Below are 25988 nucleotides of genomic sequence, written 5' to 3'. Positions count from 1 at the left end.
TTTAGTTGTGTTCTGTGCTATGTTGTTTCTACTTGTTATATTCCTGTTTGTCCTTTGTCCTGGGAAAACTTTTTAAATCATGTCAAGTTTTAGTTTCAAGAGCACCCAAGTTCAGCCCCTGTTTTTAATGGGACTTGCGTTGCTCAACTCTGTTTTTATTTTATGGAATATGTTTTCTTTTTCTGTGGTCACATTCAACTGATTTTTTCGACTAATTTTCTTTTTTGCCGCCTTACTATCTTAGTTTTTTCTCTATATTTGGGTATATCAATGTGAAATTTAATATGAATTTAATTTATTTATATGACACAATGCATCTTAAACATGCACACTTATGTTCAACAATATAAAAAATAAACACATAATTGTTGTGACCAAATTATACACAGTAAAAAGAGGTAAAACATAATGGTTCATATCAATTATACACCGTATAAATAGGCAACACACTAATGGTCTTATCAATTAAAAACTGTATAAAGTGACAACAAGCATTGGTCATATTAATTATTCACAATATTAAGAGGAAACACATAATATGTCGTATCAATTATACACAGTATAAAGAGACAAAACATAAATGATCATAACTGTAATACCTTGTATAAAAAGGCAACAGATAATTGGTTATATCAATTAGACATTGTATGAAAAAAATACATAATTAATTAATAATCTCAATTCTACACAGAGATTCAAATATCCTATACTAATTATGACTCATACCAGAATATTCTTACACTTTTGTTCATAGTAGGACAGGCTTATTATGAACTGTATAAAGCGGCACCTCAGAATTGGTCATATCTATCACCCACCATATAAAGATACAATCCACATTTGAGCACATCAGTTGTATACATGTATAGATGATTATCTCAATTCTACAGCGATATTAAATTCTATAAGTATATTTTAAAACATTTAGATTCACATATTCAGTGCAATGATTATTTTCAAAATATGAATCTGCATTGAATACATGATTATATAACCATGTAAATAGATGATATTTTTCTATAAATACGTTTGAAAGGTTACACGTCGATATCCCATTGAACACGTATATGTGGTTTGGAGGTGTTTACAATACAGTATGAAAAGTAGAATACCTGAAATTATTAAAAAAAAAAAAACACACAAATAAAATTGAGAAAGGAAATGGTGAATATGTCAAAGCGACAACCACCCGACCATAGAGCAAACAACAGCCGAAGGCAACCAATGGGTCTTCAATGTAGCGAGGATTCCCGCACCCGTAGGTGTCCTTCAGCTGGCCCCTAAAATATGCATAATAGTACAGTGATAAAGGACGTCATACTAAACTCCGAATTATACACAAGAAACTAAAATTTAAAATCATACAAGACTAACAAAGGCCAGAGGCTCCTGACTTGGGACAGGCGCAAAATTGCGGCGGGGTTAAACATGTTTATGAGATCTCAACCCTCCCCCTATACCTCTAGCCAATGTAGAAAAGTAAAAGGTATTTCCTTAGTTTATAAACGAATTAATGATTAAACATCTCGAACCTTTGTTATATGCATTAACAAAAAAGCAGAGATTTTTCATCTTGCTCATCAGGTTTGTTTCACTTAAATGCACTGAGCATTAATAGGGGTGTTTTCGTCTGTAATATAATCCTGTTGCAATATATGGCCATTATCCGACGTATTTGGTGGTATTGCAACTGCCTTGTGACCGTTATCTAAACTGTGTCTGAATTTTTCATACATCAGTTTTGTGTCAACACTGTCTTGAATATTATCGTCAGCATTTTGTCGGTAATATCACTGTATTCGCTTATTATTTCTTTAGAATGACATATATGATTCCATATGCTAAATGAAGGATCTTTCAGATTCTCTAATGATACCTCAACTATCTCTCATGTTGGAATTCTCCAGTTGTTTGAGATCAATGTAAAAACTGCTGCCAGGAGAAATAAAACACCCGGAACATATAAAATAAGATGCAAGTAAAATTGATATCTAAGTCATTCCATGAAATCAATGACCCTTCATAAGCTTTCAATATCTTCCATACTGCCCGTGTGATAAAAAAAAGTTTCTCTGCTAATTCCGTTTTCCTGAAAGACAACACACGACTGGTATACATTAAAAAAATATAAATAAAAAAATACGTTATATGTTGTTCACTGATGGTAAGTTATAAGTTTTATCTTTGTTAAAAAACAAACAAATATGATTTCCTTTTTCATTTAAATTATTTTTTTCGTTGCAGAGCAAAATGGTCTCAGCTTGATATTTGGTTAATAAGAGGATTAGTTATCTTAGCATTTGTATTTTTTTCAAACTGTCCCTCCGTAATTGTAATTGTAAATGAGATGATACATTTAAGTACTGGTTATTTACCTGCTAAAAAATATAAGTTGAAATAAAAGCATTTTTCCTATACATCTATGTAAATTTGGCGACAAAATTGACGTGTACGTTTCAAAATTACAACAATAAAAAGAAATATGATTTTTTTTTTCATTTCATATTTCTGAAAATGAAACTATATATAACCAAAGTGTATTTCCGAAATCGGGAAATCTGCTATTTGGTATCGTGTTACCTTAATACTTTGATAATATAAGTTCTCTAGCTGAACCAAGGAAACACGGACAAAACATTTCAACGATAATTAAAAAAAATCGATAATAGTCATAATATAACGATAAACTTGGTGAAAATATTTTGACTAAAAAGTAAAATCACAAAAATACTGAACTCCGAGGAAAATTCAAAACGGAAAGTCCCTAAGATTGAAGTAACAACAATAATATTTTCCGACCAAATGGGGTCTGGACTTCGCATTCCTTTTCCATTTTAATGTTTTTTTGGGATGGGGGGCTCTGTTATGCTGATGATTTTTTAATTTTTCGTTTTTCTTTGCGGGTGGTAGCTGATGATTAGTTGCAAAATTAACAATGATTAAAGAAAGAAAATTGCTACGATGACTAAAAAAATGTTTTAGCTTTTGACTTCAGTTTTTCCTTCTCTGTAGTTCTACAGCAAATAACTTCGCATTCTTAAAATTCCATATATATATTTAACACTTTGTCGGTTTGTTGTTGATATTTAAAAAAAAAATTGTATATGCGACACATGGATATGAAATAGAAAATAACAAATAACAAATAACAAACACAAAATAAATAAAAAAAAAACAAAATATCAGAAGTTGAGAACACATGGAAAAAGAAAATATTGCCCCCAAGTTTATGCTTATATATGTGTATGTGCTCATTGATGTGTGTACAAACTGATTATTTATCGAAGATGAACACTGATTACCTCCCTTTTCTTTTGATAGTTCACGAAATGTTATCTTTTTCTAATTTATTCCATACAGACAGCATATACTATTAAAATTAGCATGATAATGATTTATGATAACTAAATTTTTTTAAATACATCATTTATGATTGTTCATTTATTAAAGGAATTGAGTATTTGCAACACGTTTTCCTCATTTAGTTCAATTTCAATACCATTGTAAAGAATTTATCCTATTGATATACAAACTAAATTTTATTAGGTTACATTTACTCTGGTTTCTCTTCAAACCACGAATAAATCTTTCGCCTTTTACTAAAGATTTCCGTGGAGAGGAACAATTTAATGAGTCTATAGACAATTTTTCTCAACCCTGTTAACTCAGGGTGACATAACAATCAAATAATACTCAATACACAATTAATACAGAGGCCTATTTGAAATTGGTATCAATGTCCGTTTGGAAAAGAAAATAACATGCCCATCAACTAAAGAAGTTTAATATTCAAAGTTTAAAAATCCTCCTCTTCCCACCCATGAGAATATTAAACGGTCGTTTCTTTTTCATACGTTTCAATATCCATCAAACACAACTATGGATATAATAACCTGACTTTTGACGGATTCTAATGTTTTGTTGTGGTCTCTTGGTTTTGGTGTTCTTTACAGTTTTAATACATATTTGTATAATAGTTAGCTTTGGGTCAAGTTTCTGTCATAACTTATAACTAGCGACACGACAAAATAAAAAAGAATTTTCACTGATTTTTAAACATTTTTAGTTGGTGGGGATCCAGCGTGAGCCTTATAAGTATGCTATAGTTTCTCTCTAGCTTTCAATATTATCGTTAGCATAACAAAAAGCTTAACTTTTTTTTATCATTTACCATAACTTTTCTATTAAAGTTGACACAGTGATTTAGATATAAAGCGGTACGACTTCTTGCTAAGGTAAGTCAATTGGTACACAACTTAATTCATTTAGAACCAACAAGAATCTTTCACTAAATGCTCACTAAATGCTCTATCGTTACATTATAGTACTAGTAATTAAGATTTCTATCATTTTTTTTCTTTTATCTCATTATTATCAATAGGTATAAAACACAATGTCTATTTCAATCGGTTTTCCATTCTGGTAGGCAACAGTTTATCTGTTTGATTTAGTTGTGTTTGCTTCTATGCCACACCAATATTTTTATAACTTTTGTTATCAACTACTTGCTGAAACAGGTTACAGGGCAAGCGCAGATAGAGATAGCACAATCCGGCAAAAGCCGCTATACAAAGAAGAAAATCACCAGTTACGTACAAATTCTATAAATTAATTATTTGTTGCAGATATCGAGGAAATAGATTTTCCGAACTCGTGGTTTTGACATGGTTATTTCTAACATCTGAAGACAACATATAGACATACCTTTTGGAGTTTCCTGAAAATGATCTTAATCGCCACATTTATCTCCTTTGGGAGAAGACAACATATATTTTGGTTTATTTTCCTTGTAAGCAGCTCCTCTATATTAAGTAGATATTAACATAAAACCAAAATCATCTATATGATCATCCAATTGAGTAATGTTCTATCCATTTCGATAGTTTTACGGGCGTCATCATGTTGTGGAATACCCTTTTCAGATGTAATATGCAGTATTTCGACCTTCCTCTGTTCCTCGTGTGTGAATTTCAAAATGTGGCATCGCCAGGTTATTGTAGAACACGATCATCACCAGTAGAGCAAGAACTTTACCTTTTCTAAGCACTTGAGTTCACCTGTAGATTAATTGAAACATGTTCTATATTGCTTATGATTTAGTTGTGCTCTGTGCTATTTTGTCTCTAAATATCTGTGTCTATGTTGTTTCTACTTGTTATATTCCTGTTTTTCCTTTGTCCTGGGAAAACTTTTTAAATCATGTCAAGTTTTAGTTTCGAGAACACCCAAGTTCAGCCCTCCCTGTTTTTAATGGGATTTTCGTTGCTCAATTATGTTATTCATTTTTTTGGAATATGTTTTCTTTTCCTGTGGTCACAGTCAACTGTTTTTTTTCGACTAATTTTCTTATTTGCCGCCCAAGTATCTTTGTTTTTTCTCTGTATTTGGCCATATTAATGTGAAATTCAAAATGAATTTAATTTATTTATTTGACAAAATGCATCTTAAACATGAAGCTCTTAAGAGCCTGTGTCGCTCACCTTGGTCTATGTGCATATCAAACAAAGGACACAGACAGATTCATGACAAAATTGTGTTTTGGTGATGGTGATGTGTTTTTAGATCAGATTTGCTCTAAATGCTTTGGTTTCAGAGTTATAATCCAAAAGCTACATTATATCCTATGTTCTATGTTTAGCCATGACGGCCATCTTGTTTGGTTGGCTTGTTCACCGCACACATTTTTTAAACTAAATACCCTAATAAAAGATTTTGGCTAAGTTTGGTTAAATTTGGCCTAGTAGTTTCAGAGGAGAAGATTTTTGTAAAAGTTAACGACGACGGACGACAGAAGACGGACGACAGCGCACAGTGATGAGAAAAGCTCACTAGGGCCAGGTGAGCTAAAAATGAACACACAAGTGGTCTTACCAAATTATACACAGTAAAAAGAGGTAAAACATAATGTTTCATATCAATTATACACCGTATAAATAGACAACACACCAATGGTCTTATCAATTAAACTGTATAAAGTGACAACAAGCATTGGTCATGTTAATTATACACTGTATAAAGAGGAAACACATAATATGTCATATCAATTATACACAGTATAAAGAGACAAAACATAAATGATCATAACAGTTATACCTTGTATAAAAGGCAAAACATAATTGGTTATGTCAATAAGACATGTATGAAAAAATACATAATTAATAATCTCTATTCTACACTGAGATTCAAATATTATTTACTAATCATGCCTCATACCAGAAGATTGTCAAAATTTGAATCTGTATTGAAAACATGACTATACAACCATGTAAATAGAGGATATTTTTCTATAAATATGTTTGAAAGGTTACAAGTCGATATCCCATTGAACATGTATGTGGTTTGGAGGTGTTAATACAATACAGTATGAAAAGCAGAATACCTGAAATTATTAAAAAAATACAAAGGTATTTCCTTAGTTTATAAACGAATTAATGATTAAAACATCTCGAACCTTCGATATATGCATTAACAAAAAGCAGAGATTTTTCATCTTGCTCATCAAAGACCAACTTAAGGTTTGTTTCACTTAAATGCACTGAGCATTAATAGGGGTATTTTCGTCAGTAATATGATCCTGTTGCAATATATGGCCATTATCCGACGTATTTGGTGGTATTGCAACTGCCTTGTGACCGTTATCTAAACTGTGTTTGAATTTTTCATACATCAGTTTTGTGTCAACACTGTCTTGAATATTATCGTCAGCATTTTTGTCGGTAATATCACTGTGTTCGCTTATAATTTCTTTAGAATGACATATATGATTTGGAAATATATCAATTGATATATCAACGTCAGGATGCAGTTCATCATCCCATATGCTAAATGAAGGATCTTTGAGATTCTCTGATGATACCACAACTACCTCTTTTGTTTGAATTCTCCAGTTGTTTAAGATCAATGTAAAAACTGCTGCCAGGAGAAATAAAACACCTGGAACATATAAAATAAGATGCAAGTAAAATTGATTTTAACTAAGTCATTCCATGAAATCAATGACCCTTCATAAGCTTTCAATATCTTCCATACTGCCATTGTGACAAAAAAAAGTTTCTCTGCTAATTCCGTTTTCCTGAAAGACAACACACGACTGGTATACATTAAAAAAATATAAAGAAAAAATTACTTTATATGGTGTTCACTGATGGTAAGTTACAAGTTTTGTCTTTATTAAAAAAAAATATCCTCTATGAAAGGCGCATATTTTGTTTTTAAGAAAGCTGCATTGTATCATTGCCATTTAAACCTTTCAAATGTCAACATGCAACAACCATTCCACATAATTCTAAGCCATATATCTTTGATGAGTTATTTTTATACACATTCAAATCAAATTTAAATGTATTCTACCTTTTTTTTTTAAAACAAAGGAAATAAATCAATTGCAGTGAATAAATAGTAAATATATGTTAACAGAGAAAGCAATGCGTAGTGGTTATTAATTGCAAATAAACGGTGTCCAAAATGTGTGTTCGAATTAACGTACAAATTGTACTTATAGAATTGAAACTAAAATTCGAAAAATGCATTTTTTTACTTATTTTTTCAATTTTGATGCGTTCGGATACATAATCACGTTTGTAAAGATTGTAAAGATTTACATTTGTATTAGTGAATATGTTCTTAGATACTCTATGAATCCTCACACTTCCGAAATCTAAACAGGAATTTGTCTTTACCACAGACAGATATTAATATTTCCTAAATATTCTTAGCAACAGCTTATAAATTCTAAAGACAATTTGTAGATTGGTTTTGTAAATGATAATTTTATAATCGTGCTTTACTGATTTTACTTGATTTTTTATCAAACAGATATTTCATTTAAGATATTTTTCAGTTTATTTAACGGAAAATAAGAGGCATATACTTTCTTTAGATTTGAGTTCAAATTCCATATGCATATTTGTAAATGTTTTAACTATTTATTTGCAACATCACTCATTTGCTGTTATTTCTGTATACAATTATTTGTATATTATATCATTGAAGATCGTTATAAGCCTAATAACTAGCATTTATATATACTTTTGCTGTCATGACTCTCGAAATAAGACTTCAAAATTATAATCATCCACTTCCGTTTAAAAATGATAATATGTAAAATTGGCCATATCTTATTTTCGACATCAACTTTTCAGTAATAAAACAAACTAACTTAGCCCACCAGATATATTTAAAATATTTCTTCATATCAACAGCACAATAAAATTTACAAAAAGAAGAAAAAAGAAATATGATAGGTGTTTGCACTTACCAACTGTTTTACCCAACTACTTTTATTCCGCCAAGTACCTTGTCATATATTCAAGTGTATATATAGTAAGCAACTATAAAATATTCATTTCTCAAAATATGTCAAATTGTATACTTACAAAAAATACATCTATAGATGTAATAACTGTTATGAAATACAGTTTCATTACAGTTAAATAGTAATCAAACCCATCTGGTCATCAGACTTTTTATAACTTCTTTTTTAAAGTTATCCGGAAGTGTGCTACAAAAATAAATCAAATGTTAAAATTTAGATTCTTTGGGTGCTTTGTCCTTTACTTCATGCTGCTGGCTGGCTGTATTGTCTGAAAGAAACGAAATAATTCTTAAACATTAAAACGGTTTTGAAACGGGTTTTCAATTATCTTGCATTATCATGTCTGAAATTAACTTATTCTAATGCTGATCAAGATTTTAAAATTTCAAAAAAATATTTGGATAAAATTTACCCAAGACATTTCCCGAATAGTTTGGGGAAAACATGTATAATGCAGTATAACTTTTTTTTACAAACTGAAATTGACAGAACTAGAGTCACTAACCACACAATATAAAACAGCATCTATTTACCATACAAAATAAAACAAAAGTAACTTACCACACAATATGAAACTATCTTCGTATGTCCCACCATTGTCAACGAGGATCCCTTTAAAACAAAAAAAAATAAGACACTTTGAATTGCTCAGAAAATTTCAAAAAAATCGTTGTTTTGAAAATAAATATAAAAATGTGATTGTGCAAATTACCATAACAACTAAAAAAATGTATATGTAACAAAAGAAAAAACATATACATGTCTCAAGGTCTATGATTGGTTTAAGAATAGGCTAGACATAGAGTATTTCAGAGTAATGCTCTGTCAACTGATAGTAAATACTAGTTATCATATGCATTATAATTTAACAACAAACAGGTTTCTCCGTTTTAGAAAAGTATAATTGAATAACTAACCTGCAATTGGAGGCCCTATGATATATCCAACTCCACCAATGAAATACATTGTTCCTATACCACTGGACAGCTTGGATACACCAATCAATTCCATGCATAGAGGGTTGATCATTGTTGTCAAACCACCAGAATATAAACCAAAGAGTATTGTGAACATTGTTTGACCTTGGAATGTACCGGAATATAGAGGAAATAGTATTGTCAACAAACCTACGATTCCATTAAATCCAAAATTAAGCATAACTGGATCTAGACCATTATGGCCAACTGAAAGCCCAGTTATAATTCTACCAAAGACGGAACTAATTCCTATGTATGTTATAAGTAAGGCAGCATTTTCTTTGCTGGATCCTTGCAAAACTGCATAATTTGTTAAGTGTAATAGCAAAATAGAGAAAGGAACATTCCAAAGTAGATACTGAAGACTGCAAAACATAAATGATTTATCTGATAAAATGTCAAGATGAAGAAGATTCTTTAAATTGTATGATATATTGTTATTGCTCTTCGAAGTCAACATGTCAATGTCACGTTTCCTTTTCACGTCCATTTTGTGTTTATTTTCAAGGTCGGAAGGACGCATTAATGTTCCAATTACGATCTGATTACTAGAGATTGCAGCGAGCACAAGAAATGCACCCGGAAGTCCATACTGGTTAATTAATGCTTGCAAAATAGGACCTGCGATAAACATGCCAATTCCTGCACCGCTGACTACAACAGCTAATGCCAGTCCACGTTTAAGATGGAAGAAATATCCAATTACTACAAGTGGAGGCGTTGCGCATAAACCCAAACCTGTCCCTGAAAGAAAAATCAAGAATGTTATTATGAGGGCAAAAATATATGATACTAGAGAAACAAATTAGATGATTTCTAAAGAAAATGCTTGGCTCAAACTGAAACAGGTATAGTTTATTTTCGCATGTGAAAGATTCGTCTTACTTGTGTAAACTTTATTCGCGTTTATTGGGTAAAGCACTGTATATGCTCTTTTAGATGTCAAATTCTCCAAAAATAAAAATATTCTTGAAGTCTGCTACTTCACAAATACTTATATTAGATACTTAGATACTTTCAATGACCAAGTTATTTTACAGAAATCAGTTGCTTTATGTTTTATCCATTAATATGTTCTTTTACTATTTATCTTAAATGATCAAAGTAGTACTACTTTAACATCGGTTAGATTTCTAGTGTTCTTGACTCTTTTTAATCTTTCCAGCGGAACATTAAAAGATACATTGAAAAACGTACAAATTAAAAGATTCTAAATGATCAAGCTTTCACATTGCGTCAACAAGTTAATTCCTCTTGTTTATAATAAATAGGATTATGAAGTCAGAGCTAATAGCAATAACTCCAATATCGGTATTTAAGATTTTGCAGAGATGAATGCACAGTAGTTTCGAAGGTAAGACTATTATCATGTAATTAATCACAAACAGGAATCAGGCTGCCAGTCAACAGAAAAAAGGAACACATTTTATTTGAATACTTGAATTCAGTTTGCAAATGCTGATCCAAAAGAGGATTAAACCCTTAAATATCAAAGCAATCTCGAACAAATCATTTTTAGTCTTAACACATTTGCTTAATTCAGATGTACCCAGTACAATATTGAAACTAGAAGTTCAAGATCTTTCCAAAATACGTTATTATAAAAAAAATTACATCGTGAATAAAATTCAGAAAGTAAAAAATACAGTTTTTCGAGTTTTTATACGACCGCAAAAATTTGGTCGTATATTGGTATGACGTTGGCGTCGTCGTCGTCGTCGTATGAAGCCATTTGGTTTGGTTTTCGCACTCTAACTTTAGTAAAAGTAGATAGAAATCTATGATTGTTTTGGGGGGTTTTGGTCCCAAAAGTTTAGGAATTAGGGGCCACAAAAGGGCCCAGATAAGCATTTTTCTTGGTTTTCGCACAATAACTTTAGTATAAGTAAACAGAAATCTATGAAATTTTAACATAAGGTGTATGACCACAAAAGGAAGGTTGGGATTGATTTTGGGAGTTTTAGTACCAACAGTTTTGGAATTAGGGGCCAAAAACAGGTCCAAAAATAAGCATTTTTCTTGGTTTTTGCACAATAACTTTAGTATATGTTAATAGAAATCTATGAAATTTTAACAAAAGGTTTATGACCATATAAGGAAGGTTTGGCTTGTTTTAGGGGGTTTTGGTCCCAACAGTATAGGAATTAGGGGCCAAAAAGGGCTCAAATAAGCATGTTTCTTGGTTTTCGCACAATAACTTTAGTATAAGTAAACAGAAATCTATGAAATTTTAACATAAGGTGTATGACCGCAAAAGGAAGGTTGGGATTGATTTTGGGAGTTTAAGTCCCAACAGTTTGGGAATTAGGGACCAAAAACAGGTCCCAAAATAAGCATTTTTCTTGGTTTTTACACAATAACTTTAGTATATGTTAATAGAAATCTATGAAATTTTAACAAAAGGTTTATGACCACAAAAGGAAGGTTTGGATTGATTTTGGGAGTTTTGGTCCCAACGAATTAGGGGCCAAAAGGGTCAATAATTAAACTTTGTTTGATTTCATAAAAAATTGAACTATTGTGGTTCTTTGATATACCGAATCTAACCGTGTATTTAGATTCTTAATTTTTGGTCCCGTTTTCAAATTGGTCTACATTAAGGTCCAAAGGGTCCAAAATTAAACTTAGTTTGATTTTAACAAAAATTGAATTATTGGGGTTCTTTGATATGCTGAATCTAAACATGTACTTAGTTTTTTTTATTATGGGCCCAGTTTTCAAGTTGGTCTAATCGGGGTCCAAAATTAAACTTTGTTTGATTTCAACAAAAATTCAATATATGGGGTTCTTCAATATGCTGAATCTAACAATGTATTTAGATTTTTAATATTAAGAACCGGTTATCAAATTGGTCTACATTGAGGTCTAAAGGGTTCAAAATTGAACATTATTCATCAAAATTGAATTCTAAGGTTTCTTTGATATGATGAATCTAACTATGTATTTAGATTTTGGATATTGGAATACCACAAAGGGATAGTAAGAATTGTCTTCGGGAGTTATGGCTCAAACCGTTAAGGAATAAGGTGCAAAAAAGGGGGGAAAGGGTTTCCAGGTTAATGGACTATTACTTAAGTACAAAACATAATTTAAAAGCACTGTAAGATTGGTAATTGTAATTCACTTTAATATCTCACCTAAACTGCTCTTAAATTATGTATATTGGAAATTTGCCAAAAACTTTATTATTAATAAATTCCATTGGAAATTTGCAAAAACTTTAGTTTAATGAACTTCATTGGAAATTTGCCAATATAAAATGTTGCATTGGAGTTATCTTTCTTTGTCCAGAATAGTAGTTAAATCAACTTAAATCATGACTGCATGACATTTTATATTTTATGATGTATTTAAATGAGTAGTTATTGTTTAAAACTCCATTACAAACTTAAATTGAGATCATTTTTTGAAAAAGGGAAAGGGGAAGGTGAAAAAAAAAATTGGTGGGGTTCAATTTTTCTTATTTCAGATTTCAGAAATGAAAAAGAAAATTTCTTCAAATATCAAAGGATTAATATTCAACAGCATAGTGAATTGCTCAAAAGCAAAAAAAAATATTTTAAGTTCATTAGACCACATTCATTCTGTGTCAGAAACCTATGCTGTGTCAACTATTTAATCACAATCAAAATTCAGAGCTGTATCCAGCTTGAATGTTGTGTCCATACTAGCCCCAACCGTTCAGGGTTCTACCTCTGCGGTCGTATAAAGCTGCGCCCTGCGGAGCATCTGGTTATTAATGTTGGTATCAACTTGCCCAATCTTTAACAAGTTGAAAATGATACTTAACAAAAAAGGATATACTTTCTTAACTTCATATCAATGATATTATCTATACTATTAAACGAGAAGACCTCTTTTTGTGTGTCGCTTCTCTTCCTTCCAAGATAAATTAATCATCGTGCCTCTGTGTTCTATATGTAACATGCATGGTTGCATTTGTCATCCAGTCTTATATTATTCAGATTGAGTTATTTTTGGAGAAAAACGACAAAAAAGGAGTCCGGATGTTGATTCCGTCATCAGACTGACTTTTAGTCAAAGATAAGACTTCCGGTTTGAAATAGCACAAGTACAACCAATCGTATGATATATAACAAAAATGAAAAATAAATAAACCAATCAGATCGTTCTCCGTGTCATGGTGTTAAGATCGCAAAAACCACAACTAGTATACCTCTTTAAACAGGGCAATTATTTTTCGCGTTTATCTACATGTAAACTACGATTATACTACTTTAATATATAGACACTCTCTGTATTCTGTCTACTGTTTTCTTTGAAATGTTTACTATTTAATGGTCATACCAGTTGCATATATATTAAAATAAGTAAAACATGTGGAAACAAGAATATGTCCATAGTACACGGATGCCACATCGGCACTATATTTACTAAGTTTCGAGTTGATTAGACTTCAACTTTATCAAAAACCAACTCGACCTAAAACTTTAACCTGAGCGGGACAGACAGACGGACGGACGACCGAACGAACGCACGGATGCACAGACTAGAACACATAATGCCCATAGGAAGGGCATAAAATTTATTGTTGAAAGTGAAAGTAGTGATTTGGCAAAATATGAAAGTAGGGTAAAGATTAGAGGGAGGCAGGATCTGTTTCGGGACGTCGGGATCGGGTGTTTTTAAGCTCGGGATTTGGGGATTGATCCTTACGGGATCCGGGAATATATTTTTCGATTTCGGGATATGAATTTCTTTAAATTATGCATTTCGGGACTTCATGTTTTTAATCCAGGGATTTCGGGATCAGGACCCCTCCGACCACCCCTCAAATTAGCCTTAGTCGGTCTCAGTCATTTATACAAGATTCATATCCAACCATTGGCATGTTAATAAGGCTCTCAAAAGAAAAAGTACTGATGATTGTCCTATAAGCATATTTTATTAGACTAATAAAGTCTATATATAAGCAGTTACATTTATTTCATGTTTGAAGCGATGCAAATTTTTAATTTGATTTGACTTTTACCAAAAGATGCATTGTAGCAAAGGAGAAGAATAATTGTGGTCTGAGGCCAGAAACACAAAAATAATTGAATTTAACAAAAAGGAAACAAATATCAGACTTTGGAAAAAAGGGAGAGGACTTTTGATACCTTTTATGAAATTCTCCATACATAATATCTTTATCTTTTACAAAAAATCATCCTACAACAGCACAAGCTGTATATGCCCGCGATTTCGCGGGTTTGTTCTAGTATATATATTATATGTATGTATCATTTTAAAAACTATTTTGTATAATTTGTATACCTGATATAATTCCATAGGTTATTAGTATGTAATTCAAATTATAAGAGGCGAAAAAGCTGGAAACAAATCCTATGAACATTACAATGCCACCAACTATCATAGTTATTCGACAACTGTAAATATTTATAAGCATACTGGCTATTGGGCCTAAAACAGAAAACAGTCAGTTAATGTAGGAAAAGACATATATTTAGAATATCAAAGCTTATTCTACGTTAAAATAGAACTGTACGTATAAATTCATCAATGATCAAAGGCTTATTGTTTGGTACGACAGACCCGAGTTTCTTTAACAGAAGACTCATCTGGGGTGCTTGCATCAAACCAATTTGAAGGCCTGAACAAATATGAAGTAAAATCGCATTAAGAAACCGAAAATAACAAAAGTTTGCTAAATAAGGCTTTGTATAAAATCTGTTCCATGGGATAGAAAATCCTTAGTGTCATTTTGGTCTCTTGTGGACAGTTGTCTCATTGGCAATCATATCACTTCTTTTTTATATCAATATTTTTGCTGACGACTGGGTTTGTGATATCAGTATCATGAAAACTAGGCATTTTCTTTTCTAAATTTAACCTGATAAGACTATGTTTCAATTAACGTAAGATATGTAAATATCTACATATACTTTATATGAATTTCTCAATATGATAAACCTTTTCCCGTTGCTACCAAAGACTAATGCCTTGGTTGTTGGTGAATTGATAGCATATCGTTTCTGTTGAATGTAAATGTTAGGTTTGGAATTTCTAAAATGAAATGTCGATACAATGTTCATTGAACTTCAATAAAGAAAAATATATATGTTTTTTCACGAATATAGAAATTCAGGCCTAACGTTTATGAACTCTTGTCATTAACTCTTTTTTGTAAGTAATGAGAAAATATATATAAGTACTAATGGTTAATTATAAAGTACCTATGAGTGAGAGGAGACTTGTAAATATAGACCCAATGAGAGCTGTGTATGCATTGTCTTCCTCAAACCTCTGTAGTAGAGCCACGTGGACAACACCAGCCCCGTAGATAAGTAATCCGTTTATGATACCAGCAACACATGCTGCTACCATAATAACCCACGCCCATCCTTGATCTAAATCTTTGTTCTTCTCTTCGTTGTATTTTGGATTCATTGTAGCTATAAAAATAAAAAAAAGAGAAACACTGAGAGGCAATGTGACAGTACAGGGCTAAGAGAGAAGAATTGAAGGTAACTATATAAATTCATCTCAAATTTGTCCCAACAATGTTAGATCTTGAATTTGCGTTAGCCACGTTTATACGATGCAAAATGTCTGTCTTAAAGTTGTCACATGTTTAGACGTATATAAAAAAAACTAAGTAAAATTCAATTATGAAATCACTGACTCTAAGATCACATTTCTTGATACTACTACCATGGCTACGCAAGTAAAGGAAAGGATAATGTATGTATCGCAAGCCCACAGACAAACATCGATATCGTTCTCGATTGAGCTGTCATCCTAAACATTCCTTATAGCCAGGTCATACGAATAAAACGGATTTGCATCATCAATGATACTGCAAAAAGGCGACTAAATATCGGGGCTATAGAAGAAAGGACATGTTTCTCTCGTGCCAACAACATCAACCGAGATGAACTTATACATATAAAGACAAAATGTTCAACAAAAACCTAAAATATGCTATGACATTTATATCTGCAATGTTACAACTAAAATAGTTCCCTGACATTGAAAACGAAACAGTTTACTTTTGCCTAAACACAAATTACTCTCAACATATCATAACAAACCAACATGTGCTCATAAGCACAAACACATTGAAATAAAGTCATTATATAAGATATGACCCAGTTGAATAGGTACTAATATTAAGCCTTTTGACAGGCCACCTACGGACTTTGTATCTTTGTTCTAGTCAATTCTTGCATTCTCCTAACACTGACCTATCGACTTTTAAAAACAACAAACTCTTCTTGCCGGATAAACTGTGTTGATTTTTAAAAGTACTCCGTGGTTTCCTTTTTTGTACACGTGATACGAGCGTGATACCGATAAAAGTAACTATGTTTTCAACATTTAAAAAGGTCAATACAAGTCTTGATTTATAATGCAATGCACAAATTCTAAGTTTAGATATAAAAATCGAAAGATCGGCTTAAAATTCTTTTTACAAAACTCTTATCTAAGTAAATTTAAATACCGAAGAAACGGTTCCGAGCTATTTATTGCTTTGTTGGCAATATTTAAACATGACATGTTGTTAAAACCAAATACCATGTTGATTATGTAAATGTGTTCTTTGTATGATAGTTTTAGATGACACATTTGCATCCAAACATGAACAGAATGCTCACCCCCCCCCCCCCCCTTTTCCCTTTTTCTCGGTAAAACTAATCAAAAGAGAGCACTAGGAAAGATGGAAATCATATTAAGAAAATAATTGTATGTCCTGGTATCGGCGTTCCTCAAATTTGCGCGTTGTGATTTCGTAAAGCATATATATAATTATAGGTCCAAAATTAATTACAGCGATATTGTTTCCTCTTTACTACCTACTCATAACATTGTCATTACTATGCATTATATCGTTTTTTCCTAAATGTAATGATGTTCAGGCGAAAAATCTGAATAATAAAAAACGAAATAAAATGTTTTGAAGGTCGACCGGTTTGTGTTTTATACACAATTAACTCATTAATTCTCAGATATTTAAAGAAAAAAACAGATACAGCTACTATGTGTATCTTTGCACGGCGAATCAGACCATAATCACTGTTGGTGTATGTCAACATCGGAAGCATGAAATAAAGTTATTGTTCTTACCTTATATTGTCTTTTATTGCAAACCACTGGTGTGAGTGCACACACATGTATGTTTATCACGTGACCATTATGAACTTTAAAATGTTGTATTGAAATACATATATCCGTTATATAAAAATTAATGCTGTATATTAAGGTAATTTAGGTTATTAATTTTATACATGTGTACAGTAACAAAAGACCATATATATTCTAGATAGAAACCATTATGTAAAAAGCGTTACTTTCAAATTTTCAAATTTTTATAGTATTGGTCAATAACTATGGTTTGGAAATTGGCAATTTAGAGAAACCGATATTCTCTGCAGTATCTTCACTTTAAAGTTGATAGAGATACATTAATTGGATGATGGCACTGAGTAACAAATTCTATCAAATATTTATAATATTGACCTCAACTATACTAAGTGTATATTCTGAAAGAAAATTTGATATAGAAAGGATATTGATATGTTTTTTTCTTCGTAAGTCACTTGAAATGTTTTATGTAATAATTGTTTCACATGAGCTAAAGAAATAAACTGTTGCTAGGGATACATCTTAGATCATATTAATTATAGAAACCATCGACGAACTGTCTGTCTACCAGAATAGTAATTCTTCATATACATAATGTCAGTTCAAAATTCATAAGTCACGTGTGTTTGTGTGTTCAATCATCACTGCAGTCACCTACTTTAGGGACGACATAAAAAAATAAAGGAAGGACAAAAAAAAAACTTAATTCCAATAGTTAGGGGGTGGGGTGGGGGTCAAAATTGCTGCAAGTTTTGTTTAATTGATATTGATTTTATATATATATCCTTATTGGTCAATCATTTTTTTTCCCAAATAAAGTTAAGAGGGGGTAGGGGGCAATGAAAAACTATCTGAATTAAGTTTTTCATTCTACATTGAACTTTTGATGTATTCATTAGTTAAGAAATGAAAAAGGGGGAACTCTAATTTGTTTCGAGTAAAAAAGACGAGAGTGGTGTCCCCTAGCTAGCTTACACTCTATACCTTAGCTCGTCGATCACAATCGTTATATAATAATCAACTCAAATCATATAACGCTTTGATAAAATTTACAATACCGGTAACCGTACACAACTCTATTTACCAATAATATTCCATTTACACATAAATCACACTACAAAAATCGTTAACTTGATGCGGATGTATTTATAGCTATATGTCTTTGTCAGTGCTTTGTCATTCTTATTCACAATGTATATATATATATATTGTAAATGTGTATTATTAAATAACAATGACTTACTGTTTAAGTAATTGCAGCTTAATCTCCATTTGTTTCAGTTTCAAACATAAAATTATTATTTATAATTATGTCATAAATGCGGTTTCATTTTGTTTCTGTTCTGTATTGGCAAAATCGATACGTGTCAATGCGCAGCCTCAATGACTTGATAGGTTAGTTTCCTATTTCCTTGTTCTTTGTTCATTATCTTTTTTAATCATTTTTTAAAATCATTCTTGACTTAGCTTTTGTCTGTGTTTTGTGGATTTTACAGCATATCAATAGCCTCGTGAATATAACTGTTTATTCGACAGCCATCAAAAGCTAGTTTTTGTATCAAAACAAGCATTATACATTGCTATCGAGCAAAATATAAGAAAACGAATGTATATTCCGTTCATCTGTTATAAATGATTTAAAAATATTTAAACGAGAACTTGTCTTATTGTCCATTAAAATACATTACTAGAACTATTGAAAGTTACAGATTTTTGCTATAACAAATCGTATAATAAAAAAAAATGAAAATCCGTTATCTTTGTAGCATGCCGCCAATATACGGAGCCCTCCGTTTGATAGAAAAGGCCTTGGTGTTATGGTAGCAGCACTCCCAGGAGAAGTTAAACAACGCGGACTTTACAGTGCATATATGGATTTAACATCGATATGCCGATCTATTCCAAGGGCATTTGTATACAATTCCTATGTGCATCTTGCCGCGTGCAAGTGACCAAGCTCATTCTCAGTACAAGTAAACACAATTTTTAGTGAACTATTCTTTTTTTTCTAGGATTGCGATTGTATTTATATAATGATGAACTGTGGTGATCATTATAAATTTCTAAGTAACAAACATTTTTTTTCAGAAGGGTCTTGACGGTTTGTCCAAAAAAAAAATACCTTTTGTTTTATTTCGCATATATATTCTAATTTTTTTTTTTCTATATTTCAAACGAATTTGCCTGTTTCATTTCTGCCGGTCACTCAATATGTCTCAAATTCCTCCACTATGCCACAGAATTTGCCATTTGGATATTTCTTTTTTACCCTTGCGAGCCTCTTCCCGCCAAAATTTTCGGAACCTTTCTTACTTTATTCGATTATTAATGATTGAGCAATAGTGATTGAACTGTAAACAAATATGACTGCACCAATCTTGTGGTAGTATATTGAAGAATGCGTTGTGTATGTAATGTGGGAAATCTATTTATGATCTTTAATGATGGCATGACAATGACGTTTACACATATAAACCATGATGTTACAAAAAGACAGCTGTACAGAGATCTACAGAGAGTTTCAATAAAAATCTATTCAGTCAAAATTAATGCTGCAGCCAGTGTCACTCCTCCATACATTAAATATCCGTTCAATATAGAGAGCGTAAGCAGCAGTGGCGGATCCAGAAATTTTCATAAGTGGGGGGCCCGCTCCAGTCACGCTTCAGTGATTCCCTATATAAACAACCAATTTTTTTCCCAAAAAGGGGGGGGGGCGGGCCCCCTGGGCCCACCCCCTAAATCCGCCTATGAGCAGTTCGTAGTCCAAGACTTTGTACAATATTTTTGATTCATTTCTGGCGTTTTATGCTGTTTTTCTTTCATTTTGCGGAATCGCGGCGGCACATTTATAATTTATTGACAACAAATATGACTATAGTTACTGTAACTTTAGTAAAACGAAATAATATCTCCAACTATATAGAAAAGACCCCTTTTAGACAATATGGATCTGTTCCTATAAGGTATGCCGATAAGTGTTTATATAATTCCGACGACATAGTATCAGTGACTATATGTTATTGAAGATTAGTAACGATAACCTCCCTTTTATTTGGATATTTGACTTGATGTAAACATTTTTAATTTTACTTTAAATTGATAAATTATACAGTTAAGTTAGCAGACTAATTTTTTATACATACTTGAAATTAATGAACTTGTTTATTAAAGAATGAAAGTTATATCAAAAGAAGCAAGTATTTGCAACAAGTTCTTCTTATTTGGTTTCATTTCAATACCATTGCAAAGAATTTATATTATTAATACATAAACTGAATTTTTCATTGTCGATGTTACTCTGGTTTCTCTTCAAACCACGAATAAATCTTTCGCCTTTTACTAAAGATTTCCGTGGAGAGGAACAATTTAATGAGTCTATAGACAATTTTTCTCAACCCTGTTAACTCAGGGTAATATTAAACAAATAAAGACTTCCCACCCAAACAAAGATAATCACATTTACAGGTGTAACTTTTCAAATTATGTTTAGTCGTGCAAATATACCAGTAATATCTGTGTAGAACTCTATCAAACCATCTTACCCTTTAAACAAAATAATATTTATATATTTTTCTGTCAGATATCATTACCTAGATATAGGAAGATGTGGTGTGAGTGCCAATGAGACAACTCTCCATCCAAATAACAATTTATAAAAGTAAACCATTATAGGTCAATGTACGACCTTCAACACGGAGCCTTGACTCGCACCGAACAAAAAGCTATAAAGGGCCCGAAAATTTCTAGTGCAAAACTAAGATGTTTTACTTTGTTTCAAATGTTTTCTTTAAAGCCTCAATCTTCAAGGATGGTTGTATGTAGGATATGACATTTTATACGTGCTTATAATATCAAAATGACACCATGCTGCAATAATTTATGAACTTAAATGTCCCGAATATAGCTTCCTATTCATTGTAAGAATGCCAGTCCACAGATCGTTCCTAGCTAGGTTTCAATTTAAAATAAGACAATACAATTAAAACGTAAAGATAGTTATCTGAAGTCGATTCCACACAAAAAACTAAGGGCTTAGACTGGTCGTAAGTATTCTGAATTTATCATGACTTACGATCAATCTTAGTCGTAAGTATTTTTGTGAAATGAACTCCTGATTCTTAAACTGATTTATATTTTTTGTAAATCAAAATTAAAATTTATCGATGACGTTTTATCCGCTTAGCACACTGAAAGGCGTCAGGGAAAACACCTCCCAATGATGTGCACGGCCAAACATGTTTCAAGTTTTGAACGTCTTGTTATGTCGTTCCTCCATTTCGAGAACCATTATATACATTGACGACATTAAAAACAGTAGTTAAATATTCATAGAATCAGCAGTGATTCGTGTAGGTGCATTTCCTCTAAACTTTTGTTAGAATTCTCAATAAAGACAACAGTAGTTTACCGCTGTTCAAAATATGATATATCAAAATCGACTTTGTACTTTATTTGGTCGTTTTATTCTTTTGATTCGAGCGTCACTTTTTAGAAGCGACACAATTTTGTATAATAGAGAAATCCGAGTTGTCTTTCTTCCAGTGATAAATCTTACGAATGCTGAACCGATCATACGATTTATGTTTTTTTTTTCTTTCCAAAGCTCTCCCACTGTTTGTATGTTTTGCCTCTGAAACCTTCGTCTACCAACGTATCTTACGAAACACGTTACCAAAGCCAGTTCAATACGTATGTAATTCATACAATAAGATTTGTACATCTTTTACAACTTTTATTCAATTAATCAAGGTAAACTCAAGGAACCACCCGACCTTTTTTTTTCTATTTGTGAGTAGCCATGAAGCAGACCTTCACTCATTGTCATATATATGGTATTAAGTTTCCTTCTTTTCAAACAATCGCCGCGATATAGCCTTTTTGTGCTCATGCGGCGTAAAGCAACCAACAATCAATCAATCAATCTTTTCAAACAAAGAAAATCAAGTTAGCATCCGTAAATTGAATATGACTTTTAACCTATTGAGGGTTACCCAAATAATAATCCGGATGCAAATTATTTTGGACTCACAGACTGCAGGACAACGCAATTTCGTAGTGGTGTAGTTTCCGTTGAGGCAATTGAGGAAGCTTCCTCGATAAATGTTATCCATAAAAAAGAAGACAAAAAGTACTTATAACCTCATGTGTTTTAAACAACTTTTTCTAATGAAACAAAGTATAGCAAGACATGAAGCTCATACTCATTGCAAAGAGCTACATACAGAATCATTGTTTTTGAAATCCTTTTGAAGTGTTTATTCAATTACAATCAGGTACAAGAATTTTACTCAGATAAGAAGCAAAATTTAGCGAAGTCTCCAAAACATTTTAACTGATGAACCAGGGAACATTGAAAACTAAAGACTCAGCAACATGGCCTCCGTCAAAAACTGTGGGTGATGCTCATGTAAGTACAAACCCGGTAGTTAGTCTATCTGAAGATACAATTCGGGAAAAGGGATGGGATTGTAGTTAGGACATTTGGATATATCCGCTATCATTTGTGAATGAAATCATCAAAGATACCAGTATTAAAATTTTATATTTACGCCAGACGCACGTTTCGTCTACAAAAGACTAATTAGTTACGTGAATATTCTATAACGGTCAACCAACTCGTGATGGCGTCTTTAAAATTTACTAAAGGGTGATGTCAACTTCACTTGGAACTCTTGTATTAATAGCTTTATTGTGAACAGCAAGCCTCTACCATTAACATAATTTTAGGAAATATAAGCCCTCGAACTTCGTATCAGATCGGAGATATATACTCCGTATACATGCGCTGCTTGAATCTGGGTACATGGAAAGCTAAAATCATCTCTTATGTCGTCATTTTTTCGATTGACCCCCATTTTCAAGTTAAAGATGTAAGTTAAGATATGACGCATACTTTACTGTAAATGTATAAGTTGGATATGATAGATGCGTTCAACGTTGTCGCCAAATTCTGAACTATTCAGTGAGAGAACGTCATTTATGTATCGGAAAGTAAGGTTAAAGAGTATTTCCTTACTTTATTTCTTAGAATATCTCGACTGAAGTCAGCCTCATATGAATGCAAGAACAAGTCGACAGGAAGAGGAGCACAGTCTAAAGCGAATCTAAAAACCCATATTATCACGTTTAAAGAATTACCGACCCATTTTTCAGGAAAGGTGCCGGCAAAATATTTTACATTATGCCATTGCTAAGTATTCATAACTTTTTCTATAGGGAATTACAACCTCCTGCTACATTAAATGATGTGGATTTACTTTAATTTCTAATTAACAATACTATTGTCACTAGTGAAGCAGAGTCTGTTTTTCCAGCCGGAGCACATGAGATCACCTCTATTTTCTATTGGGATTCGTGTTACTTTAAGTTTTCTTAGTATTCGTCTTTAGTTTTTGTCAATGCGTGTAAGGTCCATCTTTGGAGTTTTGAATGTCCCCCTTATGTCGTCAGTCTCTCTTTTTTTAAACGTAGCCCTGCTGTGTATACATTTAGGGGAATTTGCTCCCACCTCTTTGTAAAATTATTTCAATATTTTGATATTATACATAAATCATATGCATGCATACTTTACGTTATTCGAAGCCACTAAAATTTTCTACTCTTATATAATAGTACCTGTCGTTCATATCTAGTTTAAAATCTCTCGGTCTGTTAACTTTTCTTTGTAAACCAAATACATCGGATTTCATTCGTTTTGTCTTTTTGGTGAACTTTTGTTGAACTGTTTGGTTTGTTACATTTATTCCATCTCTCGATATGTTTATATTTTTTTCTTCTGTGACAATTTCTGTTGCATTTTTTTTGTATTTTTTAAACGATTTTTTTATTGTTTTTTTAGAAGTAATTACATATAACGTTAACTGTGCAATTTCCAAACTGTTCTGCTTTGAATTATCATATTATATGATTCTTTGACAAGTTGATTCTCGTTGTGTTCTTTAGAAGTCGCTACAATTGGTCGCTAGCTTGATTGGTCGCTAGGATTGGTCGCTAGCTTGAGTCTGGTTATTATATGTCTCTGGTATTATTTTATATTCTCTATCAATAATTAATTTGGGTGATACAGAAACAGTTTCATGGATACTTCATTTTACATACATACTTTGCTAAAAATGTTTTTTCTAAACATTTCATATGGCAGAACCATGGGAACTGTTAAAGAAATGTGTTATTTTAAGATTATCTATATTTACATTACAATGGGAATGGTCCACCACGGACGTGTGTGCATAGTCATTGCAGCAACATTTTATACTGTTTCTGATACATCAGACCCTCTCGTCAGAAGAAATTGAATCAAACCAGTTTGAAGGCCAAGTTAATTACGAATTTGAAGAGCAATTGTGCCAATTACGGAAAAAGCAATCTATTCCTTGAGGAAAAAAATTAGTATTTATAATAATCCAACTTTTCATAAACACTACATTTAAAGGAAAACATATCAATGAAATTTCCTATCAAAACGAAAGTTCTGACTACTGAGCTGGGGATAAATGTGTTACACTAAACATTGTCATAAATGAAGGCCGTAATGTGACCTATATGTTTAGCTGCTGGAATATACGTCATATTCATGGGGATATTTAAATTATTGGAACTTATACCACATCTCCTTTTGTGTAAAAGGAAAGAGGAATAGTAAAGAAACTCAACATATTTTATGAGATTTTAACCCTATGCCTTTAGTCAATGCAGAATAAACAAACACACAACAAGTGTTTGTGTGACGAACAGTTCGTGGTTCTGTTGTGCTGTTTTTGTGTGCTATCCTAGGTTGTTATACGTGTTCGCTGTTATTATGTGGTTAGCATGTCGAAATGTACTACTGTATTGTTTATTTGTGTATTTCCCTGTCCTGAATTTTCTTGCATTTATCTGTACTGAGTTCCTGTCATGTAATGTTGTAATGTTAGTGGTATATTTAAATTGCAATAAAAGCGCGATGATTGGCTAGCCACATAACCAGGTTCAATCCACCACTTTTTTTTAAAAATGCCATTTAATAGACAATGTTTAAGATTCTCATAGACGATAGTTATAGTAATTACTAATATTTCCTAGTGAAACATTACTTCTTAAGAGTTTCTACTATTTTCTTTTCAGGGGCATGCCTTTTGCTTTAAACAATGGTCAACAATGCATAGAAATACAATTTCGACTAAGTAAGAAGACAACTCTGAGATTCTGACATTTCTGTAGATGCAAACATTGATAACAAAAAGCAAAATTTAATCACAAAAATACCGAACGCCGAGGAAAATTCAAAACAGCAAGTCCCTATAATCATATGGAAAAATCAAAAGCTCTCACTTGTAAGACAGTCGCATAAAATTCCATTATATGGACAATGATGTGTGTAGAAAAACAAACAGGCATAAGAGGTACAAAATGTTAAGAATTAGGGTTAAGCCGTACACATTGTGTTATAATCCTAATCACTATAAAAACAGCAGAATGTGTAACAAAGGAACACAACAAAGGCATATAGACAAAGCACATTAGTAAAAATGACAGACAAGAATAGAAAAATTTAACATTGCACAATAACACAATAACGGGATGTATAAGTACAGAGCCACATGAAATTG

At 32.0% G+C, this 25988-nt stretch overlaps 1 protein-coding gene and 2 non-coding genes across 6 annotated transcripts; 2 read left to right on the top strand and 1 right to left on the bottom strand.

The window, feature by feature from the left end:
- Nucleotides 1-1045: 1045 nt before the first annotated feature.
- LOC143068497 (monocarboxylate transporter 12-like) lies at nucleotides 1046-18787 on the bottom strand. 4 transcript variants are annotated; one of them, XM_076242600.1, is made up of 7 exons: nucleotides 18641-18787; nucleotides 15489-15707; nucleotides 14569-14715; nucleotides 9232-10035; nucleotides 8876-8926; nucleotides 6380-6933; nucleotides 1046-1112 (listed from the first exon to the last, which is right to left on the bottom strand). In XM_076242600.1, the coding sequence occupies exons 2-6, from the start codon at nucleotides 15700-15702 to the stop codon at nucleotides 6527-6529; spliced, it is 1623 nt and encodes a 540-aa protein (XP_076098715.1). In that variant the 5' UTR covers nucleotides 15703-15707; nucleotides 18641-18787; the 3' UTR covers nucleotides 1046-1112; nucleotides 6380-6526. The 4 variants fall into 4 exon arrangements, with proteins under 4 accessions (XP_076098715.1, XP_076098716.1, XP_076098718.1 ...); XM_076242603.1 differs by lacking the exon at nucleotides 1046-1112 and adding an exon at nucleotides 8376-8500 and having other exon boundaries at nucleotides 6799-6933; XM_076242602.1 differs by lacking the exon at nucleotides 1046-1112 and adding an exon at nucleotides 8376-8582 and having other exon boundaries at nucleotides 6910-6933.
- LOC143069901 (U5 spliceosomal RNA) lies at nucleotides 3554-3673 on the top strand. Its single transcript, XR_012976519.1, has one exon. It is a non-coding gene; the product is annotated as a U5 spliceosomal RNA (small nuclear RNA).
- Nucleotides 18788-20693: 1906 nt separating the features above from the next.
- LOC143069883 (U5 spliceosomal RNA) lies at nucleotides 20694-20813 on the top strand. Its single transcript, XR_012976502.1, has one exon. It is a non-coding gene; the product is annotated as a U5 spliceosomal RNA (small nuclear RNA).
- The last annotated feature ends 5175 nt before the right edge of the window (nucleotides 20814-25988 follow it).

Source organism: Mytilus galloprovincialis, chromosome 3 (genome assembly GCF_965363235.1).
Source record: "Mytilus galloprovincialis chromosome 3, xbMytGall1.hap1.1, whole genome shotgun sequence".
Lineage (NCBI taxonomy): Eukaryota > Metazoa > Mollusca > Bivalvia > Mytilida > Mytilidae > Mytilus > Mytilus galloprovincialis.
Note: the sequence above shows the minus strand (reverse complement) of the source record. Positions and strands in the feature narration are given on the sequence as shown.